Here is a 16,237-nt window from a genome sequence, read left to right as displayed (position 1 = left end):
AATTGCAATATTTCTAGAATTTCAATAAAGTTTTGTGGATTTGTGTAATGGGATGTTTGTTTGTTTTGTACGTGAAGGAGCAGAACTACAAATATCAGGATGAGCACAAAGAAAACGATGACACGTCTGAGAAAACCTCCCCGAACAAGAATCTCAAATCCCCTCAGAAAGGATCCAAACGGCTGAAAACTGTTCCTTTCAAAGTGACTCTGCTGGATTCCTCCGACTTCGAGAGTGAAATTGAGGTACTCCTATCCAAACGTTTTTTTTTTTGTTTGCCTTCAATTGAACTTTTCTTCTTTGGAGCAAAAACCTTTTATCCTCTCTGATGATGTTGTTGCAATAAAAAAAAAAGGAACTGAGGAGGAAGAAAGGCAGAGCGCTGCTGGGAGCTCACCAGGAAGGCAAAGCCAACAAAATATTTCGTTGTTACGAGGAACGGCTTTCACCTCACATGAGATAAATGCTTTATAAATGAGTTCCTCTGTTAATGAAGAACCTTAAGAGTTTTCCTTTGGCAAAAATAAAGGCTTCTAAGTGAAGAAAATAAGGTGTTGTAAAACGGGAGCATTCATTCACGGTAAAACAACGTCAAATGATGCAAGAAGCGGTTTGTTACATTTCTAATAAAAGTTAAATAGAGTGTATACTCTCCTGCTAAGAGCTGTAAGATGATTGTTTTCGTAGCAAACAGATGTGATGTGCTTCTTTTCGTGAGCGAAGCCACTAACAGGGTGCTGAGGAATCCATTGTTAAATGATTACAGGCCAAGGGCAGCCGAGCGGAAAATAGAAGAACAGTGTTATTACAGTGTGAGCGCGCTCCCAGGGTACTTTTGCACAGGCCCGCGACATTTTGTGTGCTGCGGTGATGGGGGTGGGGGGGCAAAGCGTGAGGTAAATGGCAGGAACGCCGCGCACCAACATCTCTTTCAGCTCTCCGGAAGCTTTCCGAAATCCATTTGGGCCGTTTCCACACCAGTGATGGTGTGTTAATAGTCTGAGCTGTCGAGGTGAAAGCGTTTGAACCGCAGTATTAACCGCGCTGGGAAGGGATGCGTGTGTTTCCGGCCGAAAGCAGCAGCTGCTGAATGACCTCTGTCAAAAAAACAATTAGGTCTAACTGCTTATTTAATTTGTGTAAAATTAACTTTGTGCAAGACAGTTGAATCAACCAAAGTTGGGATGTCACTTAACCCTTTAACCCTGGAGCCTTAGCGCCAGTGTTGATGACATTCTTTAAATGATTGTAACTCTTCAACCGTTTACCTAATTACTGTAACTCCATTTCCAAAGGTAAGAAATACAGCTTTGCACTGACACACCACACTTTCCAGTGGTGAAAGGTTTAAGCAATGAACGTAAATCTGACATGGAAGGGGCTGTTGTCAGGACAAAGCCGCTTCGCTCCGCCTCAGAATCCCTTGGAGTTACCATAACTGCATAAACCGGTGAAGCTTTTCAGTATTATTCTACCTTCCTATAAAACCATAAAGAACAAACATTTAAGCACCTTAAACCTCTTTTTAAAGAAAAAAGAAACGTTTCATGAAAGAAAACAATTAGAAAACATCTAAGGAAATTTGACTGCACCTGTTACCGTGGCAACAGGTCTATAACTCTGCCCATCACTCTAGGAAGTAGGCGGAATGTGGAGCCTCATGTGGGAGCTGCTGTGTGGCTTAATGTGAGGGGAAAATGTGTGTTTTGTATGGATCTGTTTGTTAGAATCTACATCTACTGTTCAAAACTTTCTCTTTTAAGTCTTTGAGCTTTTCTTGTGTCCTCGCAGAAACACTCCAAAGGACAGACCCTGGTGGACATGGTCTGCGAGCACCTCAACTTGCTGGAGAAGGACTACTACGGCTTGACCTTTGCAGACTCAGACACTCAGAAGGTCAGTAGATTTTGCCCCCATATAACCTCTAAAGGCCTTTGGGGTGCACATTTCTAATGCGCATTTATCCATTTGTGTGTTAATTGAATTTAAAGATGAAAGAGAAATGGAATTATCCATCTTTAGTCTGGATCAGAGGTCACCAACACGTAGGGAAAGGCAGTGGCACATGGGGGTTTGACAAAAATAACCACTTGATCTGTTTTTCGGGTTTGAAAAAAAAAAAAAAAGGGTTTGAGTGCTAATCTTCTCAAACAATGAGCTTTTTTTCCTGTATGGGGTCATAAGGAAAGAGTCCAACCATGCAGCACTGTTACTCTTTCTTGTGTCAGCCTTCTTGAATTCCCCTGTGTTTTAAAGCTTGCGGATGAGACGAGTGTGTGTGTGTGGGTGGGGGTGGGGGGGATGAGCACATGTCTGTGGATGGAACGTAAGAACGCGCGTAACTGGGATTTTTTTTTCTTTGGTCATGTTTTTGGCATCCCAACGGCTGACATTTATGAAGTTATAGGTTCAGTTTGTTGAATAGTAACCAAAGTCAGACAAAGGCCGGTGCTCGGTCTCGTTCATACTAATAGTGGCTCTTTTTGAACACAATGAACTTCTGAGTAGCTTTTCTACTTTTCAGGCAGCGGGATCGTCTCTGGGGTTTATTTTTAACATAAAGTTTTTAACAAAAATGCTGCTCTTTGAACTACCATTATAATTCAGCTGTTTGAGAGACACCAAATTATTTGGCCAGCCTCCTGCTGGTTTTCCAGAAACCCTGCCTCATCTGCTGCTGAATACCTGGATCAGGTGTGTTCAGCCAATGAGGAGCTTCAATGGCAGGTTGGATGGAAAAAGATGTAGGACACCAGCCCCCGGGGCCCGGATTTGGGCACCCCTGGGCTACACTGTTGATGTCATTTTGAAGTGCATATCGGCACAAAGTCACTCGTCAGGTGATTTGCAATGATTGAGTAAACACATCATTACTATAAATATAGGTCAATTGGCAACTCTAAATTCTGTCTAAATTGTCCCTAGGTGTGAGTGTGAACGGGTGTGTGACATGTGGCCCTGCGACAGACTGGCGAACTGTCCAGGACGCCCCCTGCCTTCGCCCACAAGCAGCCGGGATAGGCTCCAGCAGCCCCGTGACCCCGAAAGGGACAAAGCGGTAGAAGATGAATGAATGGATGAATCATTACTATAAAGTGTTGCATATCAAGAGAAATGTGCTTTTGTCCTCTCCAGAATCTGCTAAAATGACGTTATCTGCGTTATGTTGGAGCTAAGAGAGTTCCATCTTAATGCTATTGTAAAAAAGATCTTTTATGTCGTTTACTTTAACCTCTTGCGTGTCGTCCTACGAACTTCCCTTTTTTCCTCTGCGTTTCTCTTGACTTAATCCCCCGACACTCATTATTCGGTGAGTCATGTGAGGCTAAATGACTTACTGTTCCGGATGAATGTCCTCTCCAGTCAGAGCATTGATCGCACTGACATTTCCAAAAATTCCAGGTATGCCTGTTGGCGATCCCGCCTTTGTTCTGTCCCGCCCTGAACAGAGCCGACCCGTTTTTCCCGTCTTCCCCGTGTGTTTCATGCAGGATTTGTCCTTTGATTAGTGTGAGCCTCCTGCACACAGATGTATGACGTGGAAATAGGAACAACACTACAACACTAATCGACCCATGTCTGCTTTGTCAGCTCTTACTGCAATCTGTCCGAATCAACAGGCTGGACGCATGTTTACCCAGAACCTTTTGATCAATAAAACACAAATATCAGGACTGCAACCATGCGGTGAATTGTAATGTCATATCGGATGCCCTTTTCCATATTTCAAACTATGGAGTGAGTCCGTGTCGATGCAGAGGAGCGTTTGTTTTCCCGATTGCTCTGAGTGATAAAATGTTTCCCGGCATTGAACCTTGCTAATCCATGACTTGTTGCCCCAAATCTCTACCATTTTATTCAGAAAGAGAACAAACGCCTGCAGCTCTTTTTGTCCCAATGAAATTTTAAAGGAAGTGCACGTTTGCAGCGGCAGTTTGGAGCTTTCATGCTCCTGGTTTGACGTTCCTAAAGCGGCTGCAGCAGAGAACCGTCGTTGGCTAATACGCTGCTACTTTGTGGTTCTTAGCTTTCTGCAGATTACTGTCAGTCCTCTGCGCAGCAGGCAGCTCAGAAGTCTGTTTTTTTTTTCCCGGTAGCAGACGTGTGTGAGTTCAGGGTTTGGTATAACAGCTAAATTACTCACCGACGGGTTTGCTTTAATGCAGGTTGTGATGTGCGCTCTGCACGATGGATGTTTCGTACATTTTCTTGATAAAAGTCGACTGCTTATTCTAATCCTGATGCCTTTGAACTTTGACATGAGGGGGGTTGTTCAACCCCCACTTGTTTGTAATTTGTAATTAGTGTCCACCTCGATACACAGGACGACCTCATGAGCCCCATCAAGGTGGCAAACAATGAAATGTTTTATACTAAAAATGGTAGTAAACCCTAAAACCTTGGCCGCTTTTGCTGCAGTAAGTTCACTCGTACGCTTAACATGATTACAAAAGTTATTACCTCGACTAAAAACTACCAACAGACAGGTCAGCTTGATGTAAAATGTTTTGTTTAAACAGTAGTGTTGAATTGGCCTAATCTTGGCTGCAGTGTGATACCAAACAACAGTTAAATATTTTGTGTAAACTTTACTACAAAATAGGCTTGAAGGGTCCTGTTTGATCCCACAGGAGCTCTTCCATGATTGGTCCAAATTGTTAAGACTGTTTAACGTTTAGACATCCGAGCTAACGCAACGTTCTGAGGAGCTTTTACGTTCGAGGCATCTCCAGGCCTCGAGGGCCGCATTCCTACATGTTTTCCATTGTGCCCTGCTCTTGCATGTTCTTACTGGCTGGACACACCTGAACCAGGTATCCACTCATAAGTAGGGCTTGGATATCTGGAAATCATGCAGACACACCGGCCCGCAAGGCCAGGAGTTGTCTGTCCCTTCCTTATCAATCAACATAAATGATCTGGTTCTGACTGAGCACCAGAATCCATTTGATTTATGTTAGCAACATAAAGGGGTCAAAGAGTGTCAGTAGTTCAAAAACCAGGTGTTAGTTTGATTTCCTCCAGGCCAGAATCTGTTTGAATAACTTTAATTACGTAAAAAGTCAGTTTTGGCAGTGAATTTTGATTTCACTGGTGACAGCTCCAGTGTAAAACGTTAAGGAAGAGTAGTCAAACTGGATCAACTGTGACCATTAGGATGAATGGAATATGAGAACTGGACTGAGTAACACCCCCCCCCCCCCTCCTTGTCACGTTCCAAATAGGAAGTACCTGCTTGTTCCATAAAGCTGATTGGCGCTGTCACTTTTTTTCGTGTCAAAATCTGTTATTTCATTCATTCACCACACGGAGAGAGAATTGCGTGTGAAACCACGCTGTGTGTGACCCACAAATCCAAATTCTGCCTCTTTTTTTTCAGAACTGGTTGGACCCCTCCAAAGAGATCAAGAAGCAGATGCGCCGTGAGTGTTTTCTTTCATCCCCGGCCCACTTGCGCCGACTCGAGTGCAGCTCCAACGCTAACTTGTGCTGTCGTCTCCTCAGACTCACTGTGGCATTTCGCTTTTGCCGTCAAGTTCTACCCTCCAGACCCGTCCCAGCTCACAGAGGACATCACCAGGTAGCGCCAACACTTTGACGGCGTTGTAACCTCCCCAGCAACACGTCTGTCTTTCCGCAAAACAGGGGTCTAGGGAAGGGGGTGTGGCTCTTTCACTCCTCCATTGTTAATTTAAAATCTAGAAAATCAATTGGTCAGTAAGCACAACCAGAATTAAGGCGCACAGATTTTCTATTTTTGAACAAACACAATGACTTAATGGTAAAGGTCACTTTATTAGCTCTGATTAGTGATTTACACATTTCTAGCTGAGATGTCTCAAAAACTGTAAAAAATAAAACAACAACGATTTTTGGAACTTAGTACCAACATTACACTACTATACTGCTGCATTATGATGATCAAATGTGACACAGGGGGTCTTTTATTTTGAAAGGAAGTCATGTGAACCTCTGTCAAAAGGTAAAACATTTTGAAATAAATACATTTTTGAAATAATCCTTTTTTAAAATATTTTATTTATGCAAAAATAAAATATTTAAAAAAATATTTTAATTTTATTAAATATTTTAATAAAATTAAATAATTAAATATTTTAATTAAAAAAAAATATTTTATTTATGCAAAAATTGAATATATTTATATATATATATATATATATATATATATATATATATATATATATATATATATATATATATATATATATATATATATATATATATATATATATATATATATATATATATATATATATATCCAGAAGGTGTGTCCAAACCTTTGGTCTGTACTCTAGTTATCTTAATAGTAACAATAACCTAAATACACATCAGTGTCTTATTTTTCTAAAGGGTGTAGTGAGACTTTGTGGCTTTTATTCAAGCCTTCTCTATCTGTACTCTGAAGCTGTGGAACATTTTGCCTCAAAATATTAGAAAACCGTCTTCACTTTCCATTTTTAAAACCAGATTTAGGATTCATTTGATAGATTAACTCGTAGTCACACGAGGGGATTTTGCTCTGTATTTAACAGCCAAGTCTTATTGTTTCTTTATGTTGAAACCCTTAATGTTTTTTTACCTTCAAGCTAACATTTATTATGCTTTTATGTTTTTATTATCTCGTTTATTAAACCTGCTTTACTGTACAGTGCTTTGTTCAATTTTAATTCTGTTGAAGCGCTTTATAAATAAAGTTAATGATGATGATGTCACAGAAAGCAATGTTCATGACATTTGCACACCTCTGACATTTCACACTAAGCCTTTTCCAGGTGGCGGACATGAGTGTGAACACCGTGGGCTAAATGCGCGTTTAAGAATTCATGTTTACTACATGCCCGGAGTGAACGTAGCTGTAAAGAGTTGAAGGTTGCAAACCTCTGCCTGAGAGGTTTATAGAAATATTGTAACTGTTCCTGGAGCATTTTTTGACCCTTCGCCAGAGCAGAGGATTATCTGTGGAATGCCGCTAACTAAACCGGATTAACAGCGCTGAGTGAACTTGGAGTTAGACCCCCCTCTCACCGCCAACTTTGCCTCTACTTTGTCTTTGCTGACAGATACTACCTGTGTCTGCAGCTGAGAGATGACATCCTGTCAGGCCGGCTGCCTTGCTCATTCGTCACTCACGCCCTCCTGGGCTCGTACACCGTCCAAGCCGAGCTGGGAGACTACGATCAGGAGGATCACGGCTCAGACTACGTCAGCGATTTCCGCCTGGCTCCTAATCAGACGCGGGAGCTGGAGGAGAGGGTGATGGAGCTCCACCGCAACTACAGGTACCGGACACACTGCTTTGCTCCAGCCGCAGCGCTCCATCATACACCCAGCTGCAAATGTCAGCACATGTAGACGGCGTGCGGGACGCTGCTCACAGTTTTGGTTGTTTTCTGAACATTAGGGGGATGACTCCTGCTGAGGCAGAACTGAACTTCCTGGAAAATGCAAAGAAACTGTCCATGTATGGGGTGGACCTCCATCATGCTAAGGTTAGCCACTTCCAAAGCTACTTTCTATTGTGTATATGTGGTGTTTTTGGTGAGTTAACACTCGTTTGTGTCTGCTCCAGGACTCTGAGGGGATTGAAATAATGCTGGGCGTCTGCGCAAACGGCCTGCTGATTTACCGGGACAGGCTGAGGATCAACCGCTTCGCCTGGCCGAAGATCCTGAAGATTTCATATAAGAGGAGCAACTTTTACATCAAGATAAGACCTGGGGAGGTGCGCACTGATGTGGGAGATTATCACCACCAATTTGCTTCTTTTTTCCCTCAGCATTTCCATCAAATTACAATAGTTTGGCATCTTTTTTTTTAGTCATATTTGCATTTACACTGACCTGCCACTTCATAAGGTTCCCCTTGCTTGTTGGACCCCTTTTTCCCCTGACAAAAGGGAAATAATCCACAGAGAGTTTAGTCCATATTGACATGATAGCATCACACAGTTGTTGCAGATTTGTCGGCTGAACATCCATGATGCCAATTTACTGTTCCACCACATCCCAAAGGTGCTCTATTTGGTTGAGATCTGGTGACTGTGCATAACATTTGAGTCCAGTTCCTAGTACAGTTCCAGCTTTATGACATGGCGCATTATCCTGCTGGAAGTAGCCATCAGAAAATGGTTTACTGTGGTCATAAAGGAATGGAAATGGTCAACAACAATCCTCAGGTAGGTTGTTGCGTTGGAGCCATGCTCTAGTGGATACTAAGGGGCTCAAAGTGTGCAAAGAAAATATCCCCACACCATTATACCACCACCACCTGCCTGAACCGTTAATTCAAGGCAGGATGGATCCATGCTTTAATGTTGTTGATGCCAAATTCTGACCCAACTATCTGCATGTTGCAGCAGAAATGGAAACTCAGACCAGACAATGTTTTTCCAATCTTTGTTCTATTGTTCAATTTTGGTGAGTATGTGTGAATGGAGCCTCAGTTGCCTGTTCTAAGAAAGGAGTGAAACCCGGTGTGGTCTTCTGCTGCTGTAGCCCGTCTGCCTTCAAGGTTGGACGTGTTGTGCGTTCAGAGATGCTCTCCTGCAGACTTCTGTTGTAACCAGTGGTTATTTTAGTTCCTGTTGTCTTTCTATCAGCTGGAACCAGTCTGATCATTCTCCTCAGACCTCTGGCATCAACAAGGCATTTCTGCCCACAGAACTGCTGCGCACTGGATAGTTTCTCATTTTCAGACCATTCTAGAGAAGGTTGCGGGTTAAAGTCCCAGTAGATCCGTAATCTCTGAAACACTCTGACCAGCCCGTCTGGCACCAACAACCATGCCATGTTCAAAGTCACTTCAATCACCTTTCTTCTCTTTCCTGATGCTCTGTTTGAACTGCAGCAGATCGTCTCAACTCTGTTTAATACCTAAATGCATTGAGGTGCCGCCATGTGATTGGCTGATCACAACAGTGGCCCTGAGTGAATCTAGGTTGTTTTTTATCAGTCATTGCAATGTTGTTATAGACATGCAAATCCCAAACAGCTCCGTGAAGTTGTCCTCACATTTGCAAAGCGTGATCCGTCCATCCCATCCTCCACAGCCTCAGGCTGAAGGACACACAGTTGAGTGACAGAGCCACACAGTGGGCCCGTGATCAAACCAGATAAAGAAGCCCTTCAACAGCCGTCCTGCAGCTGCAGGCTCAGTCTGCAGCGCAGAAACGTCACATCTCATTGGTCCTGACTCCGACCCGCTCCATTCTGTGCAGTTGGCAGTACGATCTATTTTGGCAGCTGTGGCTGTGTACGACCAAAACAAACCCAGTTTGTCTGGAGGTTTAAATTTACATTTTAAAATGCAATTAGCGTGGGTGCGTTTTCCTAGTTAACTCTTGCAAACAAATAAATAAATAGAAGCTGAATTTTCAGACCAAAATAATATGGCAGGAAGGCAGAAAGAGGAAACGCCTCCTGTTTCTCAATATTCTCCTAGTTTTTGAAGGGTCACTGCAGTGGTGCAAATGAAAGCAGCATAACCAAGCAGCCCCTCTGGAGACGAGCAGGAGACAGAGCTGGAGCCCAGTTTGGAGCAGGACGAAGACGACAGGGACCAAGATCAAAGCCAGGAGGAGCAAGAGAAGGATCTCGATGGCGACATTTCTCCTAGCAGAAAGAAAGAGTTCAAGGTAAATGTTGGTGCGGCAGATGACAGGGAAATCCAGCTGTCGTGACTTCAGTTTAACCCTTTAACACTGGACCTTTTAGTTTCTGTGTTTACATTCTTTGGACTACCAGAACTCTTTAAAGCAATTAACATGATTACAGCTAATTCTAAACGCGAGAAAAGCAGCTTTGATTGATGTTGATGGCTTACACAAGAATTTTCACTGATTGGTTAAAAGGTTGAAGACTTCTAGTAGGCTGGAACAGCAAGTAATATTTTTTAGTAGTGAAGCGCTCAAACAATCGACATCAGTCCGTGAATTTTTGTCATAGTAAAAAGTAGCTTTGCACTGAAATGCAACACTTTACGTAAAGTGTTGCATTTCAGTGCAGATTCTGACGCAGAAAAAAGTGTTGCATATCAACACAAAGCAGATTTTCTCTGCTTCAGAATCTGTTGGAATTACGTTAGTAGTGGAAATGGTTGAAGAGTCACTTTGGTTCAAAGGGTTAAAGACCCATTCGGATGAAAATCATGTTTTTGGTTCTTTTACGTGTCTTGGTAGCATTTTTCTCATGAAAGAGGACATATACAAAAGGATTTAAGATTAAAAACTGCATTTCTGAGTATTACTTTATTCAAATCGGAGCGGATAAAAACACGCCATTTGAAAGAGCTCTCAGTTGTAATGCAGCAGCTAAAATGGGCGGGCCAAAGTCTGCTCCGCTCCATTCTGATGCATCCACTATATCACATGTGTCAAACTCAAGGCCCGGGGGCCAAATGTGGTCCTCCATGTCATTTCTATCTGGTTTAAAACTGGACGGCTGGATAGCTTTAGTATTGACACTATTTTTGTTGTTCTGCTAATGTCAGGTTGGGGTAGTGAGGGGCTGTAAGCTAGTGGGATAGAGTGTAAACAAAGGGTTGATGGGTATCAGCGAAGGCTTACAACTCAGAGGTGAATTTCTGATGAACTACTGCCGCTTTTCAGAAAATACGTCTTAAAAAATGACGTGTTTTGGGTTTTTTAATAAATCGGATTTTGGATTAAAAAAAGAGCACTGGGAACGTTTTTACAACAGATCAAAAGGTGATCTGCGTGCGTCTTTAAATGTCAGAAGAAGTGAGTTAAGGAAAATTTTGAGACTGCTTGGAGGATGATGTAAATATATGCAACACAACTGTCTCATCTCAGCTCAGGTTGCTGCCTCATCGCTCTTTATTGCTTTGCATTCTGGCACTGCTGTGTGTGTTCATGCTGCTAACAGCCCTGTCTCCTCATGCTAACACTGATTCTGTTCTCTAAACTCTCGCTGCCGATCAGGAGGAGGCCGCCTCGCCGGCTGACAGTAAACCAGAGGTATTGGTTGTTATCCTTAACCTTATCCTTCCACTCTGTCTGGCTGTTGTCGTTCTGATTTGTCTCGCGGCATGCTCCCGCACCTCTGCTGCTTTCTCTTGCTCTGGGATTCTCCAACACGGCTGTCTCAGTTGGACCAGGAGACCACTCCTCGACACAACCAGGAGGTACAGGAGTCTGCTGCAGCTCTGCTTTTAGATCCTCTGTGGGGTTTTTGTTTTCCCGCAGAGTTCAGATCAAAGGACGTTTCAGGCTGTTATGAAAGATGCTGTAGAGTTTCTATCCAATCGCTCGCATAAAAATCTATTTCAAGCATGTTTCTCATTCATTTCAGCCATCAGTCATGACACTGTCTGAGACACCATGTTAGTCTGTCACACCTTCTTCCCCTTTCAGAATAAAGTCCGGTTGGTTTCATGTTCTTCTTCCGCCTCGTCTTCTCCCTGCAGTTTTTGGACAAGTCTCAGGATGTCCTGCTGAAGCACCAGGCCAGCATCAACGAGCTAAAGCGAGCCCTGAGGGAGCCCAACAGCAAACTGATAAACCGAGAGAAGCGACTGTCGGGAACCACACCGACTGGAACGCCGGAGAAGAAGGCTGTGAGTGAGGGTTGGGGGTGTGGGTGGCAGAGTCGATGTCCGACAGCTTGTTGACAGTTGAAAAGACTTCCCACACTCAAAGAGTATTTCCCCCTTTGCCATTGTTTCTTTTCAGAAAAACCTCAGGAAAGGTTCAAATACTTTTAAAACAAAAATTTGGTGACTTAAACCTGAAACTTGAATTTAGGTCACCGAAAGTTTCACAAAAACTTGAAACTCAAACACTTAAAATGTGATCTTGATGACTTGACACTAAAACCTAAAGACTTGAGACTCAACTGTAAAGACATGAAACTTTACCACAAGAACTATCCAGGACTTGAAACTCGACCACAAGGATGTGAGATTCTACTTGAAGAATTTCAGACACGACACTGAGGACTTGAGACTTGACCTCAAAAGCTTGAGACTCGACACTGAGGACTTGAGACTTGACCTGAAAAGCTTGAGACTCGACACTCAGGACTTGAGACTTGACCTGTAAAGCTTGAGACTCGACACTCAGGATTTGAGACTTGACCTGAAAAGCTTGAGACTCGACACTGAGGACTTGAGACTTGACCTGAAAAACTTGAGACTTGACCTGAAAAACTTGAGACTTGACACTGAGGACTTGAGACTTGACCTGAAAAGCTTGAGACTCGACACTCAGGACTTGAGACTTGACCTGAAAAGTTTGAGACTCGACACTCAGGACTTGAGAATTGACCTGTAAAGCTTGAGACTCGACACTCAGGATTTGAGACTTGACCTGAAAAGCTTGAGACTCGACACTGAGGACTTGAGACTTGACCTGAAAAGTTTGAGACTCGACACTGAGGACTTGAGACTTGACCTGAAAAACTTGAGACTTGACCTGAAAAACTTGAGACTTGACACTGAGGACTGGAGACTTGACCTGAAAAGCTTGAGACTCGACACTCAGGACTTGAGACTTGACCTGAAAAGTTTGAGACTCGACACTCAGGACTTGAGACTTGACCTGAAAAGCTTGAGACTCTACACTCAGGACTTGAGACTTGACCTTAAAAACTTGAGACTCGACACTCAGGACTTGAGACTTGACCTGAAAAGCTTGAGACTCTACACTCAGGACTTGAGACTTGACCTTAAAAACTTGAGACTTGACACTGAGGACTTGAGACTTGACCTGAAAAGCTTGAGACTCGACACTCAGGACTTGAGACTTGACCTGAAAAGATTGAGACTCTACACTCAGGACTTGAGATTTGACCTGAAAAACTTGAGACTCGATCAAAAAGGGCTTGAAACTCAACCCCATGGACTTATCAACCACATGGACTTAAAACTTGACAACATGGAGATGAAACTCAATCTCAAAGACATAAACTCAACAAGGACTTGACACTCAAGCACTTAAGACTCAACCTTAAGGACTTAAAAGTCAACCACAGGAACTTAAAACTAAACTTCAAGGACTTAAAACGTAACATTTATTGAAATTTTATTAGAATAGAATTTCAGCAATGAGCCTTGACTAGGACTTGTATCCAAAGATTCAAGTCTTAACTTGGTAAAAGTGATGTGTGTGCATGCTTGGCAAAACTGGTAAATGGGGAGTAGTGAGTGTTAGTGTTTGATCGTTTGAAAAAAAGAGTCATGAAGGTTTCATTTCAATAAAAAAAAGATGAAAAGAAAGAAAGAAAAGTTCAGAAAACTTTGACCTCCAGAAGTACTAATTCTTGAATTTGACAGACGGTTTTTCTGCAACTATCTTGCGTAATGGCTGAAAGCCGACTAGGGGTCATTTAAAGCTGTGTGTGTGGTTGGGGGGTCGGGAATGATTATTCTGTTTGCTTGTTAGCCAAACAGATGGTGTAATGTCATTATTCAGATATATTCTAACTTCCTCTCTTTTGTTGTGTCTTACTAAATTCCTCCATCTTCCTTCTCTCCTAAACTCTCTCCTGCTGGCCAGCTGGGGGGCCGAGTCATTGGAAAGGAACCTGTAAACAGCTTGTCTGTTGAGGGTTTCATCCAGAAGACTTACCTTTCTTCACCTGAGGTTGCATGTCTTTCTACATTCTATGTGTTTCTCTTGTGTACATTTTTGGTCGAACTTTTTTTGTGTGTGCAGGCTGTGATCTGCTCACATTGAGACAAATCACAGCGTCTATGAAGCAGCGGCTGTGGTCTAACTGTGTTTAATCTGTAGGGTTCCGAGGAGTGGGTATTGATTGAAAAACAACATCCGTATCAAGACCACGACTGGAAGGCAGAAGAGGAGAACAAGCTTTGCACTTCTGAGAAAAAGGAGCTGAGGAAAGAGATCGACTTCACTAAAATGATGCATGCTGAAGGAACAGGATACCACGAGGAGGAGACGAAAAGCCATACCGATGAATTTCCTTCAACTCCTGAGGCAGGCTCGGAGACTTTGCCCTCTGGGACTCTGTCTTCCGATAACGCAGACTTTTTACAAGACAGGCCTCCAAGTAAACTTTCTCACGCCTCAGACCAGGAGGTGAGCAGTGACGTGGCCCCAGGCGCTGAACAGATGAAGGAACGGACGGCCTCTAAAACAAGGAAAAAGAGGAGACCCCAGAGCTTTAACCTGGCAATGCCTACGGAATCTGGCAACAGAAAAACGGAGAGTGATTCCTCTGTAGAGGAGAACGAAGGCTCGGACTCGGACAACAGCTCTGAAAGACCATGTAAAGGAGGAACTTGTTCATCTCCAAAGATGTTTGATGATCAGGGATCAGGACAGGATCCGTCTGTGAGGGTCTGTAAAGACTACAAACCAGAGGATTTACCTGCTGGGGACAAAAAAGTGTCTAATCAAGCTGTGGAGCAAGTGAAGAGAAAGGTGCACCATGCAGGGACAATAGACTTGGGCTTCTTGAACGGACCTGTGAAGATGGAACCCGACAGTTCTCTATCGGCCAGTAAAGGAGAGAGTGCAGCGAAGGTGCGAGGGAAGGGGCTCATTGACAACAAGGAACTGGCGGAGGTCAAACTTCGACAAGTCAGGACCCACGAGAGAAAGATCAGTAGTTCCTGTGGTGAAGACGTGGAGGGTGTGATGGGGGAGAGAAACCAAAGGACATCTCTACACCGGCTGTCGGGTAGTAGCTACCAGTCAGAAATCACCAGGATTGTTCCTCTCAAACCAGAGAGGTCAAAGAGCGTAGCCTGCAGGGATGAAAGAGAGTACCAGACGGCGAAGGAGGAGCCCGCTCCACCAAACAGAAGAGAATACCGCTGGTCCCTTGGCTCCCCGGAGGCATCGTCAGACCTCAACTGGACCGACGTCCCTACTTTCCCCCCGGCGGATCCCGAGGGCCTTCCGAAAGCAGATCAGCCGTGCGACAGTTTTCAGTCTGCTCGAGGGTCGAATCTAAAAATGGCTCCCCCTGCTCCGCCAGTCAAAACAAAGAAGGCCAGGGAATCTGGATTGATACTGCGGAACAGCCGAAACGCCAGCAGGGAGCCGAGCCTGGAATCAGCCAAGAAGAGACTCTCGGTAACTCAGCTCGGCATCTGCTATTCAGTTAGAGGAAAGAAAGCATGAGCCTATTCAGATAAATTCATTTTTCTGTTGTTCTGCGTTGATTCCAAGCACTCATCCATGCTGCGTGTGGCTGAGGAGCCAGCAGAGCGTTCCTTTAGCTCTGTCAAGTGGCGAGAATCAGCCAAAGTTGTGTGGCCATTTTTCAACGTGACGGCTCCTCATTCCCTCCACATGCACCCCATCATCTGGCAGATCTGTACAGACCAACGCTGGCTGTGTCTCCATTTTCAGATAACCAGAGACTAAAATATGTTGGGTAAGCAGCATTTAACCAATTTAACTCAAAGTGGTGAAATTGGGTCAGTTTTGACCTCACGCCACAGCTCGCTGCCTGACTTGGACAGATCTGCAGCTTTCATCTCACCACCGGCATCACGGGGAACTTGCACGCACCTGACACCGGAGTGTAAAGAATTTGTGGGGAAAAGACGTGACGGCTTTCATCATTTTCCACCTTTTCATCTCAGTCAAACTCTCACTGACTGGATTAAACAGGCATGAGAGGAAGTGTTGCATAGCTCTCGATGCGCCTGACAATCACATCAAGATATGATATAACTCGGGGGGAGAGAGTGTGGGAAATGTTGGGAGCTTCCTAAAGCACGTAGGCGGAGACTTTGGAGTGCAGACTCCTTTTAATGAACGGTTCAGGTTTATTTTGCGTTGACAGTAGTCCAACAAAAACAAAGATGTGCAGTGCTGCAACCTGCCTGATCCTGTAGCTGGAGGCACAACAGTTGACAAAAAAGTTGTTGCAACTTTTGCCCCAAAATCTTTCCAAGTTGTCTTTAGGTTGAAACTTAAAGCATCCGTCTCACTTCAGCCAAGACAACTTTAGTGTGGCTGTTTCCAGAATGACTCCGTTATTTGTTATGAAAATTGGCAAGGCTTTATTTTTGCTAAAATTTTATTGAAAAAATGTAAAAGAAATGGGTTTTTTTGCCACTAGAGGTGTCTTCAAAGGTTTTCCACGTTTTCCATGATTCAGAAATTGTGGAAAATGAGATGCCACTCCAAGGTTAATACTAAATTGTAACAGATTTGAGACAAAAACGAGACCTGACAGAGATGAGACTGAGACAAGAATGCAACAAAAGTGAGACAAGA

The 16,237-nt window shown here is 43.6% G+C and overlaps 2 protein-coding genes across 2 annotated transcripts in view; one reads left to right on the top strand and one right to left on the bottom strand.

Moving 5' to 3' along the window:
* Positions 1 to 16,237, top strand: part of LOC101167284 (band 4.1-like protein 1) — a 77,289-nt gene that overhangs the window by 50,684 nt on the left and 10,368 nt on the right. Inside the window, exons 4-16 of the mRNA XM_023954670.1 lie at positions 78 to 245; positions 1,792 to 1,896; positions 5,381 to 5,423; positions 5,506 to 5,581; positions 7,083 to 7,301; positions 7,424 to 7,511; positions 7,592 to 7,839; positions 9,514 to 9,655; positions 10,961 to 10,996; positions 11,128 to 11,163; positions 11,446 to 11,595; positions 13,535 to 13,621; positions 13,772 to 15,082. Coding sequence (XP_023810438.1) covers positions 78 to 245; positions 1,792 to 1,896; positions 5,381 to 5,423; positions 5,506 to 5,581; positions 7,083 to 7,301; positions 7,424 to 7,511; positions 7,592 to 7,839; positions 9,514 to 9,655; positions 10,961 to 10,996; positions 11,128 to 11,163; positions 11,446 to 11,595; positions 13,535 to 13,621; positions 13,772 to 15,082 — 2,709 coding nt within the window. The remainder of the gene's footprint in view (positions 1 to 77; positions 246 to 1,791; positions 1,897 to 5,380; positions 5,424 to 5,505; positions 5,582 to 7,082; positions 7,302 to 7,423; positions 7,512 to 7,591; positions 7,840 to 9,513; positions 9,656 to 10,960; positions 10,997 to 11,127; positions 11,164 to 11,445; positions 11,596 to 13,534; positions 13,622 to 13,771; positions 15,083 to 16,237) is intronic.
* Positions 11,603 to 13,175, bottom strand: LOC105354118. The gene is made up of 2 exons (XM_011475257.2): positions 12,221 to 13,175; positions 11,603 to 12,157 (listed from the first exon to the last, which is right to left on the bottom strand). Exons 1-2 carry the CDS (start codon positions 12,875 to 12,877, stop codon positions 11,870 to 11,872), a joined length of 945 nt encoding a protein of 314 aa, XP_011473559.1. The 5' UTR covers positions 12,878 to 13,175; the 3' UTR covers positions 11,603 to 11,869.

This window comes from Oryzias latipes, chromosome 5, assembly GCF_002234675.1.
Source record: "Oryzias latipes chromosome 5, ASM223467v1".
Lineage (NCBI taxonomy): Eukaryota > Metazoa > Chordata > Actinopteri > Beloniformes > Adrianichthyidae > Oryzias > Oryzias latipes.
The sequence above is the reverse complement of the archived record's forward strand: the minus strand, read 5'-3'. Positions and strand labels throughout refer to the sequence as shown.

What these genes read in the sequence shown, in the direction of transcription:
- LOC105354118 (XM_011475257.2), bottom strand. Translation starts at nt 12,877, where the DNA reads ATGGGGTTGAGTTTCAAGCCCTTTTTGATCGAGTCTCAAGTTTTTCAG. An exon ending in TCGAGTCTCAAGCTTTTCAG is followed by an intron (nt 12,158 to 12,220) that starts GTCAAGTCTCAA and finishes CAAGTTTTTCAG; the next exon opens with GTCAAGTCTCAAGTCCTCAG.